This window comes from Microcebus murinus, chromosome 8 (genome assembly GCF_040939455.1).
Source record: "Microcebus murinus isolate Inina chromosome 8, M.murinus_Inina_mat1.0, whole genome shotgun sequence".
Classification (NCBI taxonomy): Eukaryota; Metazoa; Chordata; class Mammalia; order Primates; family Cheirogaleidae; genus Microcebus; species Microcebus murinus.
The window spans coordinates 75,039,012-75,065,138 of record NC_134111.1 but is presented as its reverse complement, the minus strand read 5'-3'; the positions used below and the strand labels follow the sequence as shown (position 1 = coordinate 75,065,138).

Sequence of the window (26,127 nt, the reverse complement as noted above, 5' to 3'; positions counted from 1 at the left end):
GTTACCAGAAGATATTGCTTTTAACTATCTAGCTCATCTGTCAGTTTTTAATAGCTAAAGATATAATTCTGAGTAATCTAATTCAAATGGTTTAGTTTCATTGTAACTCGAATTATATGGAGAATTTTATGATTTCAAAAGAGCAGATTTTGCTTTGGGAAGCCATTTCTTCAGTATAGAATAATGAGTTGTCATGAAGATTGACTAAAATCGGGCATTTGTCCTAGTTCTAATCAACAGCAATTTGACCCACAGGAAGCCAGCCATTTTCATATGGACCATTTCTCATCATTAAGTTTTCAAGTGCTTCTTCAGAGTTTTTAGTAAAAAGCATTATTTCGAAAAGCATAATAGGTATAGGGAATTTTGGCTTTTAATACTCAGTACATTTTAAGAAGCTAATGGAAACACTGATTTTTAAAGTAATGTGACAGATTCCTTAGGAGTCAGTAATGAAGCTTCTACGTCAATGATTAGAATTGGCCATCCTTCCTGTGTTATAGTCCAGAATTGCATGTGGTTGGGTATTTACTTGTAGGCTCAATCAAGAATTCTCATTCTCAAGATAGTAGAAATAGGTAAGTCTTAATTGAAAAGTTTAGTACAGAAGTCATGAAAAGGAAGGCAAAGCAAAGATATCACAGTCTTTTGCCAGGCACTAGCATCTTTCAGGACTAAGGAAACAAAAAAGGAAAATGTTTGATTTTACTACTTGATAACTCTATTGAATTCCTCTTTGAATATTAGATTCCTTATCTGTAAAAGGATGGTGTTTCATTTGATCATGTCTAAGCTCCCCTTCAGCCCCCCTATTTTAAGGTTTGATAGGAAAGGGGGTTAAAGTCAGAATAACCAGTCCGTAGTAAATTTGTCATAGAAACCTGAAGATGACCAGGCAAGCACAACTTGTCAAATTTACCTACCTAAGTTGTAAAGATGGGGGCAGGGGGGACAAGGGCAATATACGTAACCTTAACATTTGTACCCCCATAATATGCTGAAATAAAAAATAAGTAAATAAAAATAAAAAGTTGTGCAGATGAAATTTACTGTTTTTGCCTGTATGGCTAAGAAAATTTTGGTCAAAATGTGCCTTTTTGAGAATATATGAATTAGTTATCCAGGTACCCCTGAAGTTGGCTGTAGATTTATTAGAAGTTATTTTAATAATGAAAGTCACTATAGAAACCAATGCCTGTCTATGAAGCACAGTCTATCTGTAAAGCTCCCTCACAGTAAGTTCATCTCAGAAACCCACAGTTTCTAGTGCCCCCATCTGCTGAATGGGGAGGCCTCGTTCAGCACACAACCATTTGGCCATTAAATATAGAAGAAATTGGTCCACCTTATGATGTGCAAACAACTTGTTTAATCTGCTTGTTTAATCTGTTCTGCTTCACCAAGGACATGTTATTTGTGAGATGCCTGAGGGTATCAGATTTTGAGAGTCACCCAGAGTGTCAGCCTTATCTGTCTGCTCTGACTTCTGGCTGTCTGGCAGGCACTCCCTCTCCCTTCTCACTTCCCTTTCTCTAGGGAGGAAGGTGAATTACATATACAACTGTTCTGCTAAATGATTCAATAGAGGCTCAAAAAGCAGAACACAGGAAAAGGCATGGTTCAACCTGACTCCCTTGGGCTGGGCAGGGAGGTTTGTGGTGAGGCAAAGTAAAAGCATAATGATGTCAAGTTTTAATAGAATCTAGCAAATTGCTTCAGTGTGACTGGAAAACTATGTGTATGGGAAAGGTGTCTGAAATTCTGGCAGCTTTCTGTATTGCTCTTCTTATTGCCTTAGAATTTAGAGACAATCTATAATGACTTTTTTTTTCTTTCAGAAAGCCTTCCTGACTCCACCATAATCTGTCTAGATTCTAGGCCATGGTTTTCAACCCTATCAGATTCCATAACCCAGTCTTTTAACAACTAATTTGAAATATTTCTTTTTTAAAAAAAAAATCCTAATTTATTCTTTATTGTCCTACTATAACAAATGTTGTTGATGTCCTACCCATATCTCCTTGGTCCTTACTGTTTTGGTGTGCCCCAGGCCTGCTTCCAACTGCCAGCACCTGCACTTGCTGTCTAACAGTATAAATGTAGCAGGCTGAAAGAGCCAGAAGTAATGCTTTCTTGGCAACATTGGTACAAAAATACCCCCACTCCCTTGTCCCTTGTTTCCCCATGGGATTAAGCTCCAGTTGCCCATAGTGGTTACTTGATAACACACCTATTACTAATGGCTTTTTCCCTTTCCCTGCCTCCATGCCCTGATCCCCTACTTGTATTTCCTGGAATCACTTTCCAAATAATTTATTGCCTAGAGTCCTTGATCTGTGTCTGATCCTGAAGGAACCCAAACTAAGACACTTAATTACACATAATTATTTTTTTAAATCCACATAATGCTCTAGTAGTAACAAAAAGGACAAATTAAAGAAATGAAGTTGATAATACAACATTGTGTAATGTAATTCAATATATAAACATGGAATATCACTACACCAAAAGATATAATGAACTAATATGGGCAGGCTGTGAGAAAAATTAGCTACTTCTCCCCGCAAAAAAACCCGGGTGCCTTAGGTAGTAGTTGTCACAGAGGATAAGACATTAATAGGAAATAGAATAAAAGAATACACAGAGATGAAGGTATAGTTTTATAGGTTTATATGAAGAAAAAGCAAGGGTACTCAGGGGTTTCCCCTACATCTCCATCAGTAGAAGAGCCCGAGGTTAGATTCACCTAGGTTTTATAATCACAGATATCAGTTATCGGTTGCCAGGGTAACATATTTACATAATAACAGGTAGTGTGGTTGCTATGGGCAACACATTTACATATCAGGTAGTTCAAGTTCCAGGAGTGACCGATTTGCTTAATAACAGGTAGGGTTTGGATTGGAAAGTTTTTCAAAAGGCTTCTAACAATTTCTAATCTATGTGAACAAACAGTTACAAAATCTTTCAAGGACTAACTTCTAAGAGATAGCTATCAATTAACAAAGGGGTAACAGATATAGTGGCTCTATATTTCTTTTATCTAGTTATTGTGCATTTGAGGCAGACAGGAGAAAGCAGGAAACCCAGCTCTTCATTCTAAATTGCTCATAACCACAGGGGTGCATCTCTGGGCTAGGGTGCTCATTGTTCTGGCTCCTGTCCAATGACACTAGGTATTTACCTATCTTGTCTTTCAAGATCAGGGAAATGTCACAGATCTGAGATAACGAGAAGCCTCATGGAAATTTATGAGCAATTTAGAATGAAGTTATGAGCAATAATATAATATAATATATAATTATAATATAATAATATGCACAATATCTACCAGAGAGCCCTCCCAAGGCAAGGCAGCCCTTGATATGCAAACTAATGAATTCACATGTTCCTTCAGAAAACCTCCTGAAATCAATTCAGTCTTTAATATAGCAATATTGGGTGATACAATAAAATAAAAATCTTATGAGCCACATCTCATTAATTTCTCAATCATCTTTCCTCAACAAACTAACATATGTGTGAACCTGTATAAAGATCTACCAGGGATGTAGCAGCTTTGAATGCAGGTACTGATACAGCCTGATAGGGGTGTGTTATAGTGATTCCCTAAATACCACACGCAGCATTACCATTAATGACATGATTTTCCAAATTGGTGAGTGACTTGGTAGAGTTTAAAGCAAAATAAAGTTATTCCTCAGTTATAGTGGTACTATAACTGATGGTATAGAATTCCATCAAATTCATTGTGTATTAAGCCTGTGCAAAAATATTTTGTGTTTATATATAAAGAAAAGTTAGGTTCTAGGTTCAGATGATTATTAATACATATTTTTTTCAGTGACATGAGAGTTCAGTAGGACATTTGAAAGTTATATAGGGCATAAGGCGATTCCTCATTGTGTTGGTAGGACAACTTCTGAGAAACGTCCTTAAAGAGCAGCGGACGGACGTGTTTCCCTTGCTCTTGTTTTCTTAATCCCTTCCCCCATCCTGCTGGCTGAAATGTAGAAATGATGGCTGAAGCTCCAGCAACCATCTTGAAACAGGTAGATGAGAACCATGCCACAACCCAGAGAGCTGGAAGGAACAGTGAGCTGGAAAGTGCCTGTTCCCTGTGATAGCATAGAGCAAGGCTGCCCTACCAGCCCTGGGTGCCTCTGCCTCTGAATTTTCATGTGAGCAAGATATGAACTTCTAATATAAGCTACTATTATTTTGGGTTTCTATTTCTTGAAACTGAACCTACCTAAAGCAATATAGAAAATAAAGATTAAAATAGGCACTTCAAATTAGTTGTTAAAGACTGATATTGAATCTGACAGGGTTAAGAACAACTACCTAGAATCTAGATAGCTTATGGGGTTCAGGCAGGAAAATTATCTAGAAAAAAAGATTGTTTTTACGTTGTCTCTAAATTCTCAGAGAATGTTTCACTAGTAACCCATAACTCTCGGCAATTGTGATCAGCTTGTTCTTCTAATGAAGAACTCTAAGGTGCAATGAGAGGGAACGAGTCACCTGAGTAGGATCAGGCTAGGGAAGACTCTTCTGAGCTCTTTTGGGTAAAATCAACTGGGCAAAGAGGTGGAAGATAGATAAATATAACATTATTTGTCTCTTGTTAAAAATCGAGGGGGTTGGGGGAACATTTTATGAAATGGTATTTATAGTTGTCTCTTTCACACAGCTGGTGATGGCTAATGTAGAGAGTAAGCACCACAGGGAAGACTGTGTTCATTTGATGAGTATCTCAGCATGGAGCACAGAGCCTGGCTTGCTCAATAATTGCTGTTGAAAATATGTGCAGGGAACTGTGTGGCCATTGTAACTGAGTGAGTTATGTGCTGTTTATTGATCTGTTTCCTAGTCCTGAATTCCTTTTGGAAACTTGGGTAGGGACAATGATACAGTCAGACAAAGGAGCAGATCCTCCAGACAAGGACATGAAGCTTTCTATGACCACCAATCCAGAGAATGGTATGTATTGCCAGGGTTCTTTTTTTTTTTTTTTTTTACCAGAAATACTTTATAATATTACTCTAAATATGCAAGCAAATGAATAGGAAGAAATTCTAATAGACTTACTGTGATCCCTGCAAGGAACTTGTACACTTTTGATTGCACTACAAGTAATAAGTTCAAGAACAAATTTCAAGACAAGAAGGAAAGAAATTGACACAGTGGATTCAGAACAATTTTTTCCCCTACCCCACAAGGTTTTATGTAAAATTAGAACTACTTCTTTGTTGTTTTTTTTTTTTTGAGACAGTGTCTCGCTTTGTTGCCCAGGCTAGAGTGAGTGCCGTGGCGTCAGCCTAGCTCACAGCAACCTCAATCTCCTGGGCTCAAGCAATCCTCCTGCCTCAGCCTCCTGGGACTACAGGCATGTGCCACCATGCCCAGCTAATTTTTTCTATATATATTAGTTGGCCAATTAATTTCTTTCTACTTATAGTAGAGACTCTTGCTCAGGCTGGTTTCGAACTCCTGACCTTGAGCAATCCACCTGCCTCGGCCTCCCAGAGTGCTAGGATTACAGGCGTGAGCCACCATGCCCGGCCTAAATTAGAACTTCTTAACTTGTTCACATTCAAAGTATCACTATAGTACTATCAAAAACTGCAAAACATTCACTAAAATTTGTTTCATCTCTCAAATCAAGAGAATACTGAGATTTGTATTAAAAACCTATTGCGAGTTAGAGTTTTTCAGTGGCACTTTCAAAAAGAATTCTTAGAAAATGTTAATAAAAATGACTCTATGTTTGAGCTAGAAAAAAGATCCAGACAACGACTAGATAATTTGGAGATAAACCACAGGCTGGTAAGATGGTGAAAGCAATCATGTTACTCTCATATCTTACATCTGTATTTTATGATCTATTATCTGATATTAACAACCCTACAAGAAAGCTAGCACATTCTTATTTTGCCACAAGGGAACTGGTTTCAGATAGTTACATGATGTTCTGAAGTTCACATAGTAAGTGATGGAACAGGACTTGAAGCCAGATCTTTTGGCTGTAAATCCAATGTTATTTTCATTTCTCATAAGACCCTATGGCATGCCCCAGCTGTCTGAATTGGCTTTCGGATTTACAGCAGCCTTCCTTTCCACCCTCAATTGCCACCTTCTTTCTGCTCTCTCCCTTTCTTAGGCCTCTCCCAAATCCTGAGGCTTGTGCTGCAAGAGTTGAGTCTGTTCTACAGCCGAGATGTGAATGGAGTCTGTCTCTTATATGACCTCCTTCATTCCCCATGGCTACGGGCTCTGCTAAAGGTGAGCGCTCCATTGCTTGGAAGCTTTTGCTTATTGCAGGGGGCAGAAAACTACTGTCTTAGTCCATTCAGTCTACTATTATATAAAATGCCCAGTTTATAAACAACAGAAATATATTCATCACAGTTCTGGAGGCTGGGAAGTCCAAGATCAAGTTGCCAGCAGATTCAGTGTCTGGGTTCCCTCTCTGGTTCTTAGAAGGTACCTTCGTGCTGTGTTCTCACATAGTGGAAAGGGCTAGCTAGCTGCTGGAGTCTCTTTCATAAGGACACTAAATCCATTCATGAGGACATAGCCCTCATGACATAATTACCTTCCAAAGGCCCCACCTCCTACTAGCATCACCTTGGGGGGTGAGGAGTTTAACATATGAATTTTGGGAGTACACACACCTTCAGACCATAGCAACTACTTACCCAATGGCGTCATTTGTCAATTGGCAGGAAATTTCAACTCAGAAAAAAAGTTTTTAGAAGGCAATTGTCAGAGAAGAGCTACACAGACTTCGAAGCTTATGAAAGAATTAACTTCAATGGGGAAAAAAATGGTAGCTCCTTTCTTTTCTCCCCCCAACTCTTCTTACAGAGACCCCCTACGATCACAAACAGCCACCACCCTGGCCATCGGCAGCACCTTAACAGCTGGCTACAACTCTTTGTCCTTGAGGCCAGCTCTGGACACATAACAATGCTTCAAAAATTATTCCTATTTGTTTGTTAAAATCAGAAAGTGAGATATCTATAGTTCTATTTAGGAACATTAAAATTTTCTTATTCTGAAGTTTCTTTTCAATTTGGCTAAAATTTTATGCACTCTGTAATAACATCTATGAGACAGTAGATAATAAATACTAATACTATAATTTTGTTCTGAATAAATATTATTAAGAAAGATCTTTTTGAAGTTATTTTTTGGGGTATAGGTGTTTTCTTCACTTAAATGTGAAATGTGGTCAGTCTTAAGACGCATGTGAACGTTATGTTCTTTTTTTTTTTTTTTTTTTGAGACAGAGTCTTACTCTGTTGCCTGGGCTAGAGTGCCATGGCGTCAGCCTAGTTCACAGCAACCTCAAACTCATGGGCTCAAGCAATCCTCCTGCCTCAGATTCCTGAATAGCTGGGACTACAGGCATGCGTCACCATGCCCAGCTAATTTTTTATATTTTTTTAGTTGGCCAATTAATTTCTTTCTATTTTTAGTAGAGACTGGGTCTCTTGCTGAGGCTTGTCTCGAACTCCTGAGCTCCAATGATCCGCCCATTTTGGCCTCCCAGAGTGCTGGGATTACAGGCATGAGCCACCACACCCAGCCTGAACATTATATTCTTTATTCCATCCAAGTTGCTGCCAAAAAAAGAAAAAGAAAAAGAAAAAAATTGTATCCTTTAAAATAAAAGTGGCAGCATCTTTAGCATGAACAAAGTACTCCTTATACCACCTGTTTTAAAACATCAGATTTCTATTAAAGGCATTTTCCCCCTGGGATTAGCTAAGACAGTTTTAATTTCATCGTGGGTATTGCCCTTGATCACCACTGATAGGCTGTTGGTAGTTTGAGCTCCCTGCATCATTCAATCAGCTTTCATCCCTTCCAGGTAAACTTGAGCGCTGGCCCTGAGGTAGAGCAGGAAGCAATGTCTTCACAGATCTGGGTGGAAAAGGCTGGGCTGAGCTGGCTCCTTGGGTCTTATTTCTGTTAGAGAAACTGTTTCCTGAAATAAGATTAAGGGTTATCCTGCATCACCAGGCAGGCTTTGGTGTAGTCAGCCCAACCCTAGACCATGATATGGAAAAAAATTCCTAAGGGTCAGCAGAGACAAAGTTGGAACTTTTATAAATGAATTTGTGCCGGAGAATCAAAAGAGGAATGGGAAACAAACAGCCCCAGGGAGCAGAGCCGAGTACAGAGAAGCATATATAGAGTGCCCAGCCTTGTATTCAGAAGCTTCATGGGACGCAGAGCCACTCAGCTCATGCTCTCTGCAGTTGCCCAGCACAGGACTCTGATCCCAAAGAGCCCCTGCCTTGAGAAGACCCTTTGTGCGTCGTCTACACATCCCTATTGGTCTCAGCCCTGGAAACCCTACCCTCCCTGAGTCTAGCAAAAGTAAAAGTTCGCATTTCTTTTTATCAGTGAAATTGTTTAGGGAAAATCAATTTCCCAGTGGCAGCCAATGATTAGCCCTTTGAAGTACTGGAGCCACCAAGCTCAAGTTCATTTCTCTTTGGCAGCTAGAGATGCACGTTATTAAAGACCAGCACACATCATGCTATTCAGCTCTTGGTATAGTTGCACAGGCTGTTTCATCTCTAGAAGAGCCTTAAATCCAAAATGTTCACAGTCATGTTACCAATATCCATTCTCCTGCCCTCGCCCTTCTGCAGGTGTATGACTGCCTCCAGGAATTTAAAGAAAAGAAGCTAGTTCCTGCCACACCCCATGCACAGGTGTTATCCTGTGAGGTAAGGAGACTTTACCCATGGGATAGCAGAGCTCTGATGTGATGCCGTTTTACTTGTAGTGCTAGTTTGAATGAATTAAAGGATCTCATGCAAAGTTTGATTGAGGATTATGCATCTAATAAGTGTTTTTAATTGAACTTTAAAGAAGAAAATTGGCCGTCTATCTCCTCAAATTAAAACAAAAATCCCCACATTTTTAGCATGTGTCCATCTCTTTTTCCTAAACCTTGGACTCAATTTACCCTACATAAATAGGGCGATGTTATAGAAACTATTCTCAAATTTCTATCTCCAGCCTGAACCCTTTTCCTGAATTCCATTCTCAAATATCCAACTGCCTCCTCCCCATCTTATGTGGATGTTGAATGGGTTCATCAAATTAACATGTCCCAAACTGAGTGCGTGGTCTTCCCCACTGCCCACCCACCCCCACCCCACTCTTCTTGCAGCCTTTTCTATTCAGGAATGGCACCTCTGTTCTTGCAGTGCTCAAGCCAGAAGGGGTGGGGTCACCTGTGATTCTCTCTTTTTCTCATACCTCACACCCAATGTGATGGCAAATCCTGTCAGCTCTACTTTCAAAATACGTCCAGAATCTCATGCCCCTGTTCCACCTACGGTGAGCCATCATTGTCTCTTACACTGGTAATTACACTATAGCCTTCTGCCTGGTCTCCTGCTTCTACTCTTGCAGTCAACTTGCATCCCCTCCTAGCCACCTTCCCTGGTTTATTTTCTTCTTTACTCTTCTCACCACCAAACAAAACTATTTATTTTTTATTTATTGTTTGTATCTCCTCACTAGAATGTAAACTCCATTGTATATGGAAGAGAATAGGGAATTTGGCTGCCTGATCACCGCTGTTTTTACATCACCTAAAACAGTGCCCAGCACATAGTAGGTGTTCAATAAACATTTGCTGGATGAATGAATAAATGGAATCCATTTTACCATGTTAAAAGAAATAGAAAAAAAATAAAAGAAAGAAAGAAAAAATTATATCCTGAACTCCAGTAATCAACAACTCAAATTGTTCTCAGTTGTCCACAGGAAAACACACACAGGATATTTTATTCAGTTGTAATGCTTGTGAATGGAGGTAAAGCTTTCTAAACTGTTTATTTTCATCTGGCTGTATGATGACTAATGATGCTTAGCTGCTAAAGATTCAAGGGTCTGATTAAAGTCTTGAGAGATCTTCTGTCCTCTGAAAGTAGGTCTACCTAAGCCACAGTAGAGTGATCAGAATTTATTCTGGTCAGTAATTTTTTATTGCAATAAACATTAAAATTGCTAATCAAATAATACACCCTGAAATAAAAATTACTATTCCTATTTCCTATTTAAAGAATGGAGCATCCCATAGGATTAAGCTACCTGAGTTTCCCAGGTATTGATACTTACCTAGAGAAATTCAGATAGCTTAATGAAGCTGTAAGGCACTGATATTAGCAAACACCTACTTTAGAGCCACTAGAGCAGGCATCCTCAAATTACGGCCCGCGGGCCACATGCGGGTGTTTTTGCCCGTTCATTTTTTTACTTCAAAATAAGATATGTACAGGGTGCATAGGAATTTGTTCGTAGTTTTTTTTAAACTAAAGTCCGGCCTTGTTTGAGGGACAGTGAACTGGCCCCCTGTTTAAAAAGTTTGAGGACCCCTGCACTAGAGGGAAAGTGCCTTGGTACATATTAATTAGTTCTTCTTCCAAGGCTATGTGCCAGGACTAGGGAATTGGGGTTTAGATGTATCCCAAATCTTGGATTTTACTTGCTATAATAAAGTTTTTTGTTTGTTTGTTTGTTTTTGAGACTCTCTGTTGCCCTGGCTAGAGTGCTGTGGCATCAGGGTAACTCACAGCAACCTCAAACTCCTGGGCTCAAGTGATCCTCCTGCCTCAGCCTCCTGAGTAGCTGAGACCACAGGCATGTGCCACCATGCCCGGCTAATTTTTTCTCCATATTTTTAGTTGGTCAATTAATTTCCTTCTATTTTTCAGTAAAGATGGGGTCTTACTGTTGCTCAGGCTGGTTTTGAACTCCTGACCTTGAGCGATCCGCCCATCTAGGCCTCCCAGAGTGCTAGGATTATAGGCGTGAGCCACTGCGCCGGGCCAATAAAGTTTAATGAATAAGGAAGGATGATAGGCCTAGACTTTTAAAGATGAAAAGGAAGTCTTTAGGCTGGGCAGGTGCGGTGGCTCATGCCTGTAATCCTAGCACTCTGGGAGGCCGATGCTGGCAGATTGTTCGAGGTCAGGTGTTCGAAATCAGTCTGAGCAAGAGTGAGACCCCGTCTCTACTATAAATAGAAAGAAATTAATTGGCCAACTAAAATATATATATAAAAAATTAGCCGGGCATGGTGGCGCATGCCTGTAGTCCCAGCTACTCAGGAGGCTGAAGCAGTAGGATGGATTGAGCCCAGGAGATTGAGGTTGCTGTGAGCTAGGCTGACATCACAGCAGTCAGCCTAGCCTGGGCAACAAAGCGAGACTGTGTTTCAAAAAAACAAAACAGAAAAACAAAAAGAAGTTTTCAATAACAGCTTTTTAAAGGTCGATATTATGTTAGTCATTATATATGCTATTCAGCCTGGGCAAGGTTAACTTTGAAAAAAAATTTTTTTTTTAATTTTGTACTGTATTCTTTTCCATGAATCAGGTAATGGAGCTATTGCGTGAAACCTCTAATTCCCCTGAGATCCAAGAGCTGAGACAAACCCTCCAGGCTCCACACTTTAAGGCAAGTGTTTGCTAAAATAGAAAAGATATGCCCACCTGGCACATAGACAAAGATGGGAAGAAGAAATAAATGTGATGAAAAATGTGCTCTCTGAATAGATGTTCTATTATTGTACATGGGTGATCAACAGACTGTACTTAAATTTGTGGGACTCAGTTGTGACTTGGTTAGTGTTGTCTGTCATGGAGCAAAGCCTGCCATGTTTATGAAGAGACATCTAGAACTTTCCATGACATCCTGTTTCCCCCACAAAGCCATTGTCGTCTGAAATTCTGGGGGAATAAACAGGGAAGCTTCTATCTATAGACAAATAACCTCCATACTTCCTTTCCAACTTGTGAATATTTTAAGTTTTAGATAAAGTGTATGAAGGTATTTAGAATACAGTATAATGATCATTGCTCCTGTGAGGCAATCTAGATGGGTGTGTCCCACGTGTGACATTTGTTCACCTTTTCCTTCCCTGAAGAACATTTGATTGTAGAACAGAAACTTACCTCTAACTACTTACAGATTTTAAGATCAACTTATCAACAAATTAGAACTTTAAGAGAATATCTGGAGCACAGAAATTGGAAGCACAGAAATTTATCTGTCAAGAATTTTACTTTACAAGATAACTATCAGTTGTCAAGTATCCTAAACAACACACACTTCTTAGAGAATTGTCTCTGAGTACCAACTAAATTCCGTCTATGAATCTTGGGTAGGGCTGTAGAACAACAGCTTCTTCACACCATGAAATGAAAAGTCAGCATAGGTGGCTATTTGGAGAAACTCTTTGATCATGCTTTAAACCAGAGAACTACTTTTTCTCATTCTGTTCCACGTGAGCCCTTGGGTGTTCCTGAAAAATTAAACCAGCAAGATGTTTTGGTTACTGCCCCTCATTCTGCCTTAATTAGAGAAAATATTATGAAAGTTGTTTTGTAGTTCAAACTCCGTAGGAGCCCCACAGATTACATGGGCTTCCAGGATATAAGCACATCACAGAATAATACATTTTAACAGAAATGAAAGTATATTATGCATTGCTTGACCTCTCTGTGCTTTATTCCTTATCTGTAAATTGGGGATAATAAATGTACCTGCTTCATAGAATTATTGCAAAGGTTGAATTAATCCACGTAAAGTGCTTAGAATTGTGCCTGGCATATACATGTTGGTATTTGTTGTTGTGTGTCTGACAAAGCCTTGTGTCACCATCTTCTAGATGGGTGTGTGTCCCACGTGTGACATTTGTTCACCTTTTCCTTCACTGTGCCCAGGCCTTGCTCAGTGCTCATGACACTGTAGCTCAGAAGGATTTTGAACCCCTTCTCCCTCCACTGCCGGACAATATCCCTGAGAGTGAGGAGGCAATGAGGATTGTTTGTTTGGTGAAAAACCACCAGCCCCTGGTAAGAAAATCATTTTATCTTTTCATTTGGAATTATACCAGCATTAATTGTAAATTAAGTTATATCTAGCAGTTACTTGGCCAGTAGTCTTGCCTGCAATCATAGACATGAGAGGACTTGAAAATATCTGTGGAAAAATAAAATTAAAAGATAAAAATAAAAAAAAAACTTTAGAAACTTTATTTCTCATTATAAACTCCATCAAGTTCAAGATAATGTTGTAAGCTATGATACCAGCCATTGAGTCCATCCCAAAAGGACTGAGGGCCCTGGAAATTTAACCATGTCAATGCCGTCTTTTTCACATTATTAACTGAGGAAGCATGGGCGCCCTTTAAAGATTTTGTAAGACAGGAAACAAAGAAAATTCAAAAGGAGCCCAATCAGAACTGTAAGGTGGATACCTAATGATTCCCATTGAAACTCACACAAAATTGTTTTTTGTTTGTTTGTTTCTTTGATGAGAGATTTTTTGAAGAGAGCAAGAGCATTGTTGTGGTGGAGATAAACTCTCTGGCGAAGCTTTTCCAGGCATTTTTCTGCTAAAGCTTTGGACAGCTTTCTCAAAACACTCTCATAATAAGCAGATGTTATCGTTCTTCTACCCTCCAGAAAGTCCACAAGCAAAATGTCTTGAGTGTCAAAAAAACCGTTGCTGTGACCTTTGCTCTTGACCAACCCACTTTTGCTTTGACTGGATCACTTCCACCCCTTGGTAGCCATGGCTCCTATTGTGCTTTGTCTTCATGATCACACTGGTAAAGCCATGCTTCCTCTCCTGTTAAAATTCTTTAGTGAAGTGCTTCAGGATCATGATCCCACTTGTTTAAAATTTCCATTGGGAGTTCTGCTTTTGTCTGCAGTGGGTCTGGGCACAGTGGTTTTGGCACCTATTAAGTGAAACGTTTGCTCAACTTAAATTTTTCAGTCAGAATTATGTAAGTTGAACCAATTGAGATGTCCATGATGTTGGCGGTTGTTTGTGCTGTTAATTGTTGGTCCTCTTCAATTAGGGCATGAACAAGAGGCATTTTTCCTCAAAAATTGACATGAATGGTCTGCTGCTATTGGCTTCATTTCCAACATTGTCTGGTCCCTTCTTAAAATGAGTTATCCATTTTTAAACTGCTAATTTCTTTGTGAATTTACCTCCATAAACTTTTCATAAAGCATGAACAATTTTACCATTCTTGCACCCAAACTTTACCATAAATTTTGTACTTACTTGAATTTTAGCAGAATTCATATTACTATGATAGGGGCCCTTTCCAAACTCATGTCTTATCCTTATTACTGCCTCAAACTAGATCCTATTTGGACATGTCATAACAAGTTACTATGAGTTTATTTTGGTGCAAAAAATTTTTGAAATCCATGCATAGTTTTGTCAGCATATGCATTTTCCATGAACTTTTTGAAGTCCCCTCATACAGTGATGATAATGTATGTAAACTGTATGATTTTTCCTGTGGTTTCAATAATGTTTTCACTAAGGAAAGCTTTCTGCTTAGTGTTTTTCTTTTTTGAAAAGTAAAACAAGACTTATAAGACTTATTTTTGTGAGAAATAAGATGCATATATTTTATGTTATTATTTGGCTTTTTTTTTTTTTTTTTTTTTGAGACAGAGTCTCGCTTTCTTGCCTAGGCTAGAGTGAGTGCCGTGGCGTCAGCCTAGCTCACAGCAACCTCAGACTCCTGGGCTCAAGCAATCCTCCTGCCTCAGCCTCCCGAGTAGCTGGGACTACAGGCACGAGCCACCATGCCCGGCTGATTTTTATATTATATATATATTAGTTGGCCAATTAAATTCTTTCTATTTTTATGGTAGAGACGGGGTCTCGCTCAGGCTGGTTTTGAACTCCTGACCTTGAGCAATCCGCCCGCCTCGGCCTCCCAGAGTGCTAGGATTACAGGCGTGAGCCACCGCGCCCGGCCTGGCTTTTAACATGTGTATATTTCATGCCATTCCAATGCATTTGCCTAAATTTTTCTCCTCTGTTAATGGGAAACTAAGGAAGGCATTAATCTGATTTTCTAAGGATAGTCCTTCTGATTAGGTTTTTTGTTTTGGGGTTTTTTTTTTTTGTTTTTTGTGGTTTTTTTTTGTTTTTTGAGACAGAGTCTCTGTTGCCTGGGCTAGAATGCCATGGCATCAGCCTAGCTCACAGCAACCTCAAACTCCTAGGCTCAAGCAATCCTACTGCCTCAGCCTCCCTCTTAGCTGAGACTACAGGCACAAGCCTCCATGCCCAGCTAATTTTTTCTATATATTTTTAGTTGGCCAATTAGTTTCTTTTTATTTTTAGTAGAAATAGGGTCTTGCTCTTGCTCAGGCTGGTTTCGAACTCCTGACCTTGAACAATCTGCTTGCCTCGGCCTCCTAGAGTGCTAGGATTATAGGCATGAGCCACTGTGCCCGGCCCTGATTAGGTTTTAATTGTAGGAGCTTTCTTTTTATTTAGAAGGATCAAATTTTTTTTTTTTTCTATGTGGTTGGATTTAGACCTTGGGAAACCAAAGCTGAATGGCCTTTCCTTTTGATGGCATAATGTGACTGATAGGCCACAGGGCACTGTGTGGTCCCTCCCTCTCTCCCTGGTTGGTATGAATATCCTCGACTGAAAGACCAGAGCTGCACTGATTGAGAAGCCATTAGAAAAATGGTCATGTTAGGTAAAGGAGGAATCTGATTGTATTCTCTCTCCAGGGAGCCACCATCAAGCGCCATGAGATGACGGGGGACATCCTGGTGGCCAGGGTTATCCATGGTGGGCTGGCTGAGAGGAGCGGTAAGCTGGAGCAGCAGGGGACAGGGCCACCAGAAAAACAGCAAACTCTTGATTGTTTAGTCTTCTTTCCAGAGAAGCCCCTCTTTCCTAACTTAGATCAGGGCTTTGATAAGTTCCACTGCTTGGTTAAAGCAGCATAAAAAGGAACAAATATTCCAGAGAAATCTTACTCCCTCTCCTATTCTAGGCACCACATTAATGCTCTCTTAGTTTACATTCTCATGGAGCCCTCACATGCTAAGTATCATTATGCCCCCTTACGGATGAGGAAACTGAGGCTCAAAGAGATTAAGTAACTAACTTGCTCAAGGTTAACACAGTTTGGGTCAGAATTTAAGTCCAGGTCTGCTTGACTGTATATTCCTAGCTTTTTCTCTCTACTTGGTCTTTCTCCTTTCAAAAAGGCATAGCTCTTCCCCATCTTGAAATATGTTTTGCTCACTCTTTCTACCAGTTAACCACATTTTCATCCTTTCACTGTTGTGCTTCTGAAACAAGTGATTCTCTACCTGCCCCACGTCCCACAGCCCCCGAAACCTGGCACATAGTTTATCCCTAAGCATTCTTATCGTAAATATTAATACCAAGGATGTCCTAGTTGCTAAGTCCATTGACCCCATCTCCTTGGTTATATTTCTATTTCCCTATCACATTCGATGCTGTTGATAGCTTTTTTCCAGTTTTCATCATCCTTGGTTTCTGTTGCATGACATGACCCTGTTTCTTGTCTCATCTCTCCGACAATTCAATTCTTTTACCTAATATTTCTCAAGGCTTAATCTTAAACCCCAAGTTTCTCCACATTTTCCCTCCCTCCCCATTTTATTTTCATTTATCATTTACTTATGACTCTGATATCTTTGTTTTCACTGTCATCTCTTCTTACCAATGTTCTAATATAAAAATATCACAATCAGTTAACAACAAGTGCTGGTGAAAAGGTGGAAAAATGCAATGCTCATACATTTCTGGTAGTGGTGGGGTAAGTTGGAATAACCAGTTTGCTTTATTATTATTTTATAATACATTAAAAATTTTTAGAGCATACTTGGGTTAGTGAATTTGTTAAATAGCTACAGGGATAGCTACCTCTATTTTTTTCCCTATCTATTTGTATCCTTTGTTTGTATTCCTGTTTGCCCAGGGTTGCTATATGCCGGAGACAAACTGGTGGAAGTGAATGGAGTCTCAGTTGAGGGACTGGACCCTGAACAAGTGATTCATATTCTGGTAACAGTCTGCTCTGTTTTGCTTTTTTGTTCACGACTTAGTGCAATGCCAAGGCTGAACTGGGACAGTAAAGCCCACGTGTGTGCACTGTAATGTGGCAGGGATTTGGGTTCTCTCCATAGCTTCCTGTCTCCTGGCCCCACAGCTTGTCTGTCACCATGCAGTGTGGTGGCCTTCCTCCACTACCCACCAGAAGTTCTGGCCCCGGCTGGGAAAATTCCCTTTCCAAATCGCCCATTCAGCCTCAGGGAGATTGCCAGGTCCCCCCCGCTCAGGTCCCTTGTTACCTGGGTTGCTCCATTGGAAACTGAGCCCAGAGTGGGCAGAGTGAGACTTTGGAGGAGAGTCTGAACCTGAGCACACCACCCCTTGCTCCCCTAATATAGCTGAAATCTGTTTAGCATCTTCCTCAGGAGCAGCTTTGGGGGGAGAAAAAAGTCATCAGATGGCAGCGTATAGGGAGGGAGACATCCTGGGTGGCTCTGCCACTGTTCCTTGGTGGCTGGAGATGGGGATTTGTGGCCTGATTACACATGCCTTCAGTCTCGCTCAGGTTCCCATTCCTGCCCCTCCAGCCATTCCTTGACTCACAATTCAGTTGTTAATAGCCATAGCAACATGTTCCCCACCTATCTATGCCCGTGCACACCCCACGTGTGAAGCCTGAGGGTGATCACTATACGTATGTAGACCATACATTCTCAGACTGGGCTCCCGAGGGAACTCTAGATTTTCACAGTGATGGCTTAGAGACTGAGGTGAGGAGTGGTGTATACTGTAAGGAATATAGCAAACACCTAAATATTTTGCAAGCCACTGCTGCAAGATTCTATACAAGGTGTTCTATACAAGGTGCTGCAAAGAGAGCTTGAGGTGCTATAAATCACAGGCATGCCTGCCTCTAACTCAGCCCTTCTGGTGTCAGCTGTCAGGTTGCCAAGACAGTGGGATTGTGAAGTTCCTAAGAGTAAGACTAGGGTCTTGTTAATCTCTAGATCATTAATGCCCGTCAGTGTATATAACAGGGAGATTCTTACCTCTCCCTTAGGCTGGGAGGTTCTTTGTCTCCACCATCAGTTTGAGGACTCTTCATTGCCACTGTTAGTCTGGAAACTTGTGAGTTCTCCAAGAAAACTTGGAAGCTCCTCCTCTTCCCCATCAGACTGGGGTATCTGGTACAGAAGCATGTTCAGTAAATGCTTACTGAGTAAGGGATGAGGAGAAATAGCCAGACAGAGATCTCATGTCTTCCCCAGAGCCAGTGGGAAGAAGACCTTGCTAGGTGGATATTTCTGTTGGCAGGGAGGTGGAGGGTCCCTGGAAGAGGCCACCTCAGTGTGGGTTTTATCAGACCAGTGACCCCAGAACCTCACAACAGGGCAGAAGCAGAAATAAGTTACTTCCAAATTGATATTTCTGGATGGTGACAGGTACCTGTTGAACCCTTATGAAAGTCTCTGTGGGGGACATCACCATTAGACCTGGACACATTCAGTTGTCACCCCATCTCGCAAGCTCCAGTAACCCTTCTAGCAAGCACCCTGCTAGCTCCGTGGTCTTTTATCCATGTACCTTTGTCATTTCCTAGGCCATGTCTCGCGACACAATCATGTTCAAGGTGGTTCCAGTTTCTGACCATCCTGTGAATAGCCAGAAGACGGTAAGAATTTACTAAGCCTTCTATCTTGCATAGAGTAAATCTCCATATAACTAGCAATGACTAATTGTGTTAGAAAACATTACTATCCTCTGCACTGTGTTGAATGTGGGTTCAATACTATGTTGGGTGTTTTTGTAACACTGATGGCCTGAAAGGCAAAATGAGTAAATGAATATGGTAAAAGGAAGTGGGGTACTAAGAAGTGAAGAAATGACATAAAAAATGATAACAATATGAGCAAAAACTTCTCAGAGCTTAGAGATTCTATTCTCAAAGATACTTTTTTCATGATGCTTAGATTCAGTTCAGGAGGAACGTTCTCTTTTTTGGTGAGGGTGGAAAGATAGGAGCAATAGACAGAGGAGTGGGAGGAATGATTTTAACTAGTTATGGCCCATAGCTAGGGTTCTGATGGCACCATTATGCACCTTCTGATGGCGCCATTATGCACCTGCCGTCAGGTGTACGTTCGCGCCATGACTGAGTACTGGCCCCAGGAGGATCCGGCCATTCCCTGCATGGACGCTGGATTGCCTTTCCAGAAGGGGGACATCCTCCAGATTGTGGACCAGAATGATGCCCTCTGGTGGCAGGCCCGGAAAATCTCAGATCTTGCTACCTGTGCTGGGTTAATCCCTTCTAAACAACTTCTAAAAAGGTAAGAAAAGTCATCGCTCTTGGACTCAGAACTGGGCCATCAGGAAATAAAATGTTTTCTCAGGCTTCTGTTACTGTAGTTAAGATGAGATAAAGGAGAGGTGCAAATGGACAAACACACGCAAACTGATTTATAAATCCTCATGTCAAATTGTTGATAGACCCTAAGCATCTTAAATACCAAGGGGACCAGAATAATTATGTCAGCTAGAAAAGAGAGAAAAGTGTTTGGAAAACTAAATCAAACTTAAAAAAGTGCTATGATCTGAAAGTATCTCTCCCCAAATCCATATATTGAAACCTAACCCTCAATGCAATAGTATTAAGAGGTGGGACCTTTATGAAGGCCTCTGTCCTCTTGAATGGGATTGGTGCCCTATAAAAGAGGCCCTAGGGAGCTTGTTTGCCCCTTCTACCTTGTGAGGACACAGCTAGAAGTCACCATCTGTGAAGCTGAGAGTGGCCCTCACAAGGTACTGAATCTGCTGGCACCTTGGTGATCTGAGACTTCGGGGCTCCAGAACTGTGAGCAATACATTTCTGTTGTTTATAAACTATGAACAAAACTCGGGCTATTTTGTCATAGCAGCCCAAACAGACTAAAACAGAAAAAGCATTACTCTTTCTTACTGAATCTTAACCCATCGCTCTTGCCTTAGGCTACTGAGATAACCAAGGGAGTGAGTGAAGCTAGAAAGGGGAAGCAGTCCAAGTCTCAAGCAATGTTAAGAGATCAAGAAGAAGAAACAGAACCAGCAAAAGAGATTGAGAAGGAATGACCAGTGAGGCAGGATGAAAATCAAAGCTGTTGGGGATCCTCATGAACTACAACAGCTTCTAGGGAGAGAACAAAGAACTGACCATTAGATTAACAATATGAAGGTCACTGATGATCTTGATAAAAGCAATCTCAGTGGAGGAGTGAGACCAAAATCCTTATTAGAGTGGGATTTGAAGAAATTGATGACAATGAGCATGGTAAACTCATGGAGAAATTTGGGTACAAAGCAGAGCAGAGCAATGGAGAAGTAGCTAGAGGAAAAGTGGAACAGTGTGAGAGAAATTTTTAGATGAGGTAAATAATGCTAGTGGGAATAATACAGTGAGAGGGAAATTTTTATGATATGAGGAAAGAGAAGAGAATTGCTGTTGTCAATGACCATGAGCAGGTGGAAGGAGATAGAGGGGTTGGCCTGATACAGAATCATAAGCAGTCCACCCCTAGAAGAGTACCAGGGGGAAGGCAGAACATATGGGCACTGTCAAGGGTGGAGCATATGGTGGGAGCCTATGGACGTTCTCTTCCAACTGCTCTTGCTTTCTTAGTGAAATGAGAAACAGTGTCATAAGGTGTGGGAAAGGAGGTGTCGGGAAGGAGGGAGGAGAGAGCTTGAACAATTTCCATGAGAGCTACAGAGCAAATAGATTAGGTAAAGATAGTATGGTCAACATTCAGGGCCTACTTAAGTTAAAGGTCATAAATGTGAAGTGGCGCTGGGGAGCATGTCCAGATTAGAGAGTGTTGGATTTAACAGCAAATCAGGAGAGGGCCAAGGAAGTGATTATGGCAGTTACGCTGTTAAGGAGGGAGATGAAGAAGTGAAGCAGGTGAGCATCAGTGAGAAGGAGGTAGGATAAATGGATGATAGGTCCCTTTGGGGTTGGGAAGAAGAGAGGTGTCGGTGGAGAAAGGGATGCTAGAAATTGAAATTAAGGAGAGGCTGCAGTCATTGGTACGGAAAAGGTCTTGGATGTGATGGTAGGAGGCTGTGGCTGAGGTAGGAGGAGGGAAAGGTCACTAGAAAAGAGGAGATCAGGCCGGGCGCGGTGGCTCACGCCTGTAATCCTAGCTCTTGGGAGGCCGAGGCGGGCGGATTGCTCAAGGTCAGGAGTTCAAAACCAGCCTGAGCAAGAGCGAGACCCCGTCTCTACTATAAATAGAAAGAAATTAATTGGCCAACTGATATATATATAAAAAATTAGCCGGGCATGGTGGCGCATGCCTGTAGTCCCAGCTACTCGGGAGGCTGAGGCAGAAGGATCACTTGAGCCCAGGAGTTTGAGGTTGCTGTGAGCTAGGCTGACGCCACGGCACTCACTCTAGCCTGGACAACAAAGTGAGACTCTGTCTCAAAAAAAAAAAAAAAAAAAAAAAAAAAAAAAAAAAAAAAAGAAAAGAGGAGATCAAGAACCTGAGAGGCCAGGCTATTAGAAGGGGTGTCTATGTGTTTGCTGAAATCATTGAAAATTATAATCAAATGTGCTGAGAGTGTGGGAGTGAGTAGGGGCGATCTGGTAATGGCTACCAGAAGAGTGGTGGGATAATATTCAAAGCTGGGAAGAGGGAAGAGGGAGAATGATCTGGAAATAGCAGCGAGAAGCAAGGACAAGCACCCCACCTCCAGGCGCAGTGGAATGAGGGCGTGTGCAGTGGTGTGCTGCCGCCTGCTGACATGGGCCACTGTGGCATCTCTTCTCACGTCCACATTCAAAGAAGTCAGAGTAGCAGCTTGAAATCAGCCACAGTGAGAGTATTGACACTGCAGAAATCAGCACGACCATGAGTCAGGGCTCCCTTCCCCCAGAGCTGGCCCACCAGCACACCCCTGTGAGTGGGAGAGGAAACAGGCACCTCTTGAAAGCCGCAGGGGAAGCAGTGACTGCAGGCAGGGCTGGGTTTCAGTGAGAGCAGGAAGGTGGAGGGCTCAAAGAGGCTGAGGCCTGAGAGTTTGCTGAAGATTTGCTTGATCTCCAGAGCTGTGTGGAAGGGTTCAGGGAGAGGTGGCCAGAGCTTTATAGGGATTAAAGTTCAGGGATAAGGGGTGACCTGAGTGTGGGAGCTGAAGGACATTAACAGGGATAAAGGCCTAATGAGATTAGTCCTCATGGTTTCAGGGCAGAAAGTGGTGAGGAGGCTCAGGTGAGGGTCTTGCAAGGAACACACAGAAATTACAGGTTTATTGGGTTAGTGTACAAATAAAGGACAATAGGAAGTTGTTACGTTGCTTTTAGTAATTGCCATGTGAGAATATAATACGAAAATAAGAACTTTAAACTGTTTCATTTAGGAGCTCTATGTCAATAGAAGAGTCTACACAAATGTCTCATCAGGCACAGAATGAGAGAAGGTACCTTAGGTTCCCCTGATTCCTGGTCAGAAAACCAGGAGGGCCACTTGAGGAATGGAAGAGAATTTTGAAACCAAATCCATTGCCACATCTTTTTGCAAGAGGTCTGGCCCAGAAGATAGGCTGATGTGGCTTTTGAGAAGTCACTTAATCTCTGAGAGCCTCAATAAATGAGGTTCATGATATCTACAAATAATTTTTCTCTCTTCTCATGTAAACTTAACTGTGAATAAAAATTAATGGGAAATCTTACAGATTCCTAGGCCCTATTCCCAGAGACTCTGATTCAGTAGATCATGAACATAGCCCAGGAACCTGCAGCTTATCTAAGTGCCTCAGGTACTCGTGGTAAGTGGTATGAGGGGCAGCATTGTGCTAGGGAATAGTGGACAAGCATGTAAAACATTTTTGTGCTCTTTATAAGAAAAGTGACATCTTTTGGAGGCAAGCTGGGTTTTGGAGGCAAGCTGGGTTTTTGGTTTTTTAATTTTGTACAGGTAGAAAATCATATCTGATTTTCAAAGATTGTGAAAGAATGGAGAGGAAGGCCTCTCCCAAAAGGGCATATTAGTGGAGAGTAATACCCATCTAAAGGAGTATGGAATCACTGATGTAAATTTGAGGAGTTAGAGGTTGGTGGTTTGTACTAAAGCAGCAGGCAAGTGGACATGACTTGGGAGTGGGGTGAAGACATATAGGACATCCTTTTGCAAGAATGAGAAACCAAGGGCTCCTTGAGGAGAAAGGCATGGGTGAAGCCCAAGGAGGGAGATGATTGAAAGAGAGAGAGAGAGAATAGATTACAGGGTGAACTAACCAGGCAGTGGCCAGGGAAAGTACGAAAGGCTGAAAAGCAGGAAACAGATACTTAGTGGACCATCAACTAACAAGGAATCAAGAACCTGGGCTCTTAGCCTGCATGTACTACCGTGTTTCCCCGAAAATAAGACCTACTCATAAAATAAGCCCTAGCAGGGTTTCTAAGCACTTGTGCAATATAAGACCTACCCCGAAAATAAGACCTGGTGATGGGCGTGGCTACGCAGCATATCTGCACAACCCATGCATTTTGCCTTGTAGCAGTAAAGATGAGCAGCCCTTCTCATCTGCCCCATGAGAGCTCTATTGCTCGACATGAGAGATTGAGGCCAATGGTTCTAAAGGAAATAGAGTCACAAGAAATTCAGGATGGAATTCGGGGTTTGGAAAGTTATGATGATGTTCCAGAAGAAGATGACTTAACTATATTTGAATAAATGTAGATTGTTGTACCGTACTTTAAAAAAAATAACACATCCCCTGAAAATAAGCCCTAGGGTGTCTTCTTGAGGAAAAAAAAATATAAGACCCTGCCTTATTTTTGGTGAAACATGGTATAAATTAAAGTACTTTAATTATGCAGTGGATATTTCTGGAAGAATACACAAGAAACTGGGCAGATGGGAGGGAAGAAGGCTTACTTATTTATATTGTTAAAATTTTCACTATGTGCATATGTTATCTCTTCAAATAATTAATGAATCAGAATGCTTTGCCTGTCTATGCTAATTAAGAATTTATAGCAAGGTTTTACGTATCATTTAGTCCTCAAAATGCCTTCAACATACACTGAGCTCCATTTCATAAATGGGAAACTAAATTTCAGATGTTTGAAGATTTGTCTAAGATCTTAAGGAAGGGAAGCAAGACTGGAGCCCAGGTCTTTTAATCCCAATCCATCACTTTCTAGATTATATCATAGATGCCCCTTCCTGCTAACTGTTCAATCTCACCACACTGCTTGACTTCCCTGGATCTGTTTCCTCATTTCTAAAGTGAGGGAAGTGGATAACTTGGTCCTTTTTAAAACTCTAGTATGAATTAGAATCACAGGGGGAGCCTGGTTTAAAAATGCAGATGCCCTGGCCTTATCTCTAGGGAATCAGAGGCCAGAGATCTGAGATCTATCTATCTATCTGCATTTTAACACACACCTCACATGCCCTCCAAAGTTTGAGAGAAGCTCAACTAGATTATTGCTTTTCAAACTTCAATGTGTGGGTTTTTTTGTGTTTTTTTTTTTTGAGACAGAGTCTTGCTTTGTTGCCCAGACTAGAGTGAGTGCCATGGCGTCAGCCTAGCTCACAGCAACCTCAAACTCTTGGGCTCAAGCAATCCTGCTGCCTCAGCCGCCCAAGTAGCTGGGACTACAGGCATGCGCCACCATGCCCGGCTAATTTTTTCTATATATATATTAGTTGGCCAATTAATTTGTTTCTATTTATAGTAGAGACGGGGTCTCGCTCTTGCTCAGGCTGGTTTCGAACTCCTGACCTTGAGCAATCCGCCCGCCTCGGCCTCCCAGAGTGCTAGGATTACAGGTGTGAGCCACCACGCCCGGCCTTCAATGTGTGTTTGACTTACCTGGGATCTTATTAAACCAGAGAGTCTATCTAATTTGGAAGATTTGGGGTGAGGACTGACTGGGATTCTGCACTTCTAACAAACTCCCAGGTGAAGCTGATGCTGCAGTTCTGGGAATCACAATTTGAATAGCAGAGAACAGAGGATCTTGAACATCTTCTCTTGCTCTAAACTTCATAGTGTCAAATAAGGGAGAAAGAAGAGCAATTTTGCTTAGAAAGTTGCTTTGAAGTAGGTGAGAAAAGGAAGACCAGCTCAAAGGAATTGCTGGGAGGGGACTCAGGGGAAGAGGAACTAGTCAACAGAGGTTTCAGGTGCCAAGAAAGGTGAGGCCTTGTCCTGGAGCCCAGGGGTGGTGCTAGAGAGATCGCAGAAGGAGCAGAGTCATCTAAAGGAACTGTAGAGACTCAAACAGTCTGAGAGGGAAACTGAACATGCGACGAGAATTCCAATGAGACCACTGAGACAGGCTACCATGACTGAGAGGCAAGTTACCATAGGTCATTTACTGAAGTTCCATGCACATGAACTTGCGGTCACAGGCCAGAATGTTACTCTAAGTCTGTGTTACTCTGAAAAGAGCCTGTGAGGCAGAAAAAGTGATGAGAAAGGCTGTATGTTTGGGGAATATGCTCAACAATATGTTTGGAGCAGAAATCACTCTCTTCGCTTGGGTGAAGGCAGCAGAATTCTAGAAAACATTCTGTTTATGGTTGTCCTGGGCCTTTTTCACCTGGTTTAACTTTGGTTGGTGTTGGTTTTTTCTGACAGTGTATTTCTTTTTTGCATAGGAAACAACGGGAATTCTGGTGGTCTAAGCCGTACCAGCCTCACATCTGCTTCAAATCAACCATGTGTGAGTATGTGGCTACCTCACATCCAACATGGGTGTTTCTGGGGAAGCTTGCGTGCTCTCTCCCAGGGCTGGCTTCCAGCCCAAGAGAGGATCGAAATGTCCCCTCTGCCCTTCAGTAATCTCCCAAGCAGCCAGCTATTTGAAGTCCTACCATAGACAGTCATTCCTTTGGATTTAGAAAAGTTTTCAGTTTATGAAGATGCAAATGTTCTTGTCTTGGTAACACCTAAAGTCATCCCTCCCCAACTTGAAGTCCTTCTTTCATATTTTGAAAAAGTCTTTTTTTTTGGTACCAAACTGGATTGAAAGAATTCTTTATTTTCCTATTTCATTTATCAAAGGTACATGGAAATGCTAATTAGAGCTTTTAACAACATTTGATAACTATCTGTAGTATGACTCTGGTTGACATTTAACTTGCTTATGCAACCTAAGTATGATTTATGTTAGACTTTTTGGAAAGTCCACATGGAAAGCATCACCCTATTATTATCCTCTCAAATCTCTAA

General features: G+C 41.3%; 1 protein-coding gene across 3 annotated transcripts in view; it reads left to right on the top strand.

Annotated features, from left to right (window-relative positions):
- MPP4 (MAGUK p55 scaffold protein 4) overlaps positions 1-26,127 on the top strand; it is a 52,141-nt gene that overhangs the window by 1,830 nt on the left and 24,184 nt on the right. The window contains exons 1-11 of one of the 3 annotated variants that reach the window (XM_020288276.2): positions 3-2,889; positions 4,874-4,983; positions 6,164-6,285; positions 8,670-8,747; positions 11,413-11,493; positions 12,762-12,893; positions 15,603-15,684; positions 16,829-16,914; positions 18,503-18,574; positions 19,036-19,232; positions 25,554-25,618. In XM_020288276.2, the coding sequence (XP_020143865.1) occupies positions 2,825-2,889; positions 4,874-4,983; positions 6,164-6,285; positions 8,670-8,747; positions 11,413-11,493; positions 12,762-12,893; positions 15,603-15,684; positions 16,829-16,914; positions 18,503-18,574; positions 19,036-19,232; positions 25,554-25,618 (1,090 nt within the window). In that variant the 5' untranslated portion in view covers positions 3-2,824. Of the gene's footprint in view, positions 1-2; positions 2,890-4,873; positions 4,984-6,163; positions 6,286-8,669; positions 8,748-11,412; positions 11,494-12,761; positions 12,894-15,602; positions 15,685-16,828; positions 16,915-18,502; positions 18,575-19,035; positions 19,233-25,553; positions 25,619-26,127 lie in introns of those variants that run through there. The other 2 variants (XM_076005815.1, XM_076005814.1) reach the window with 2 other exon arrangements.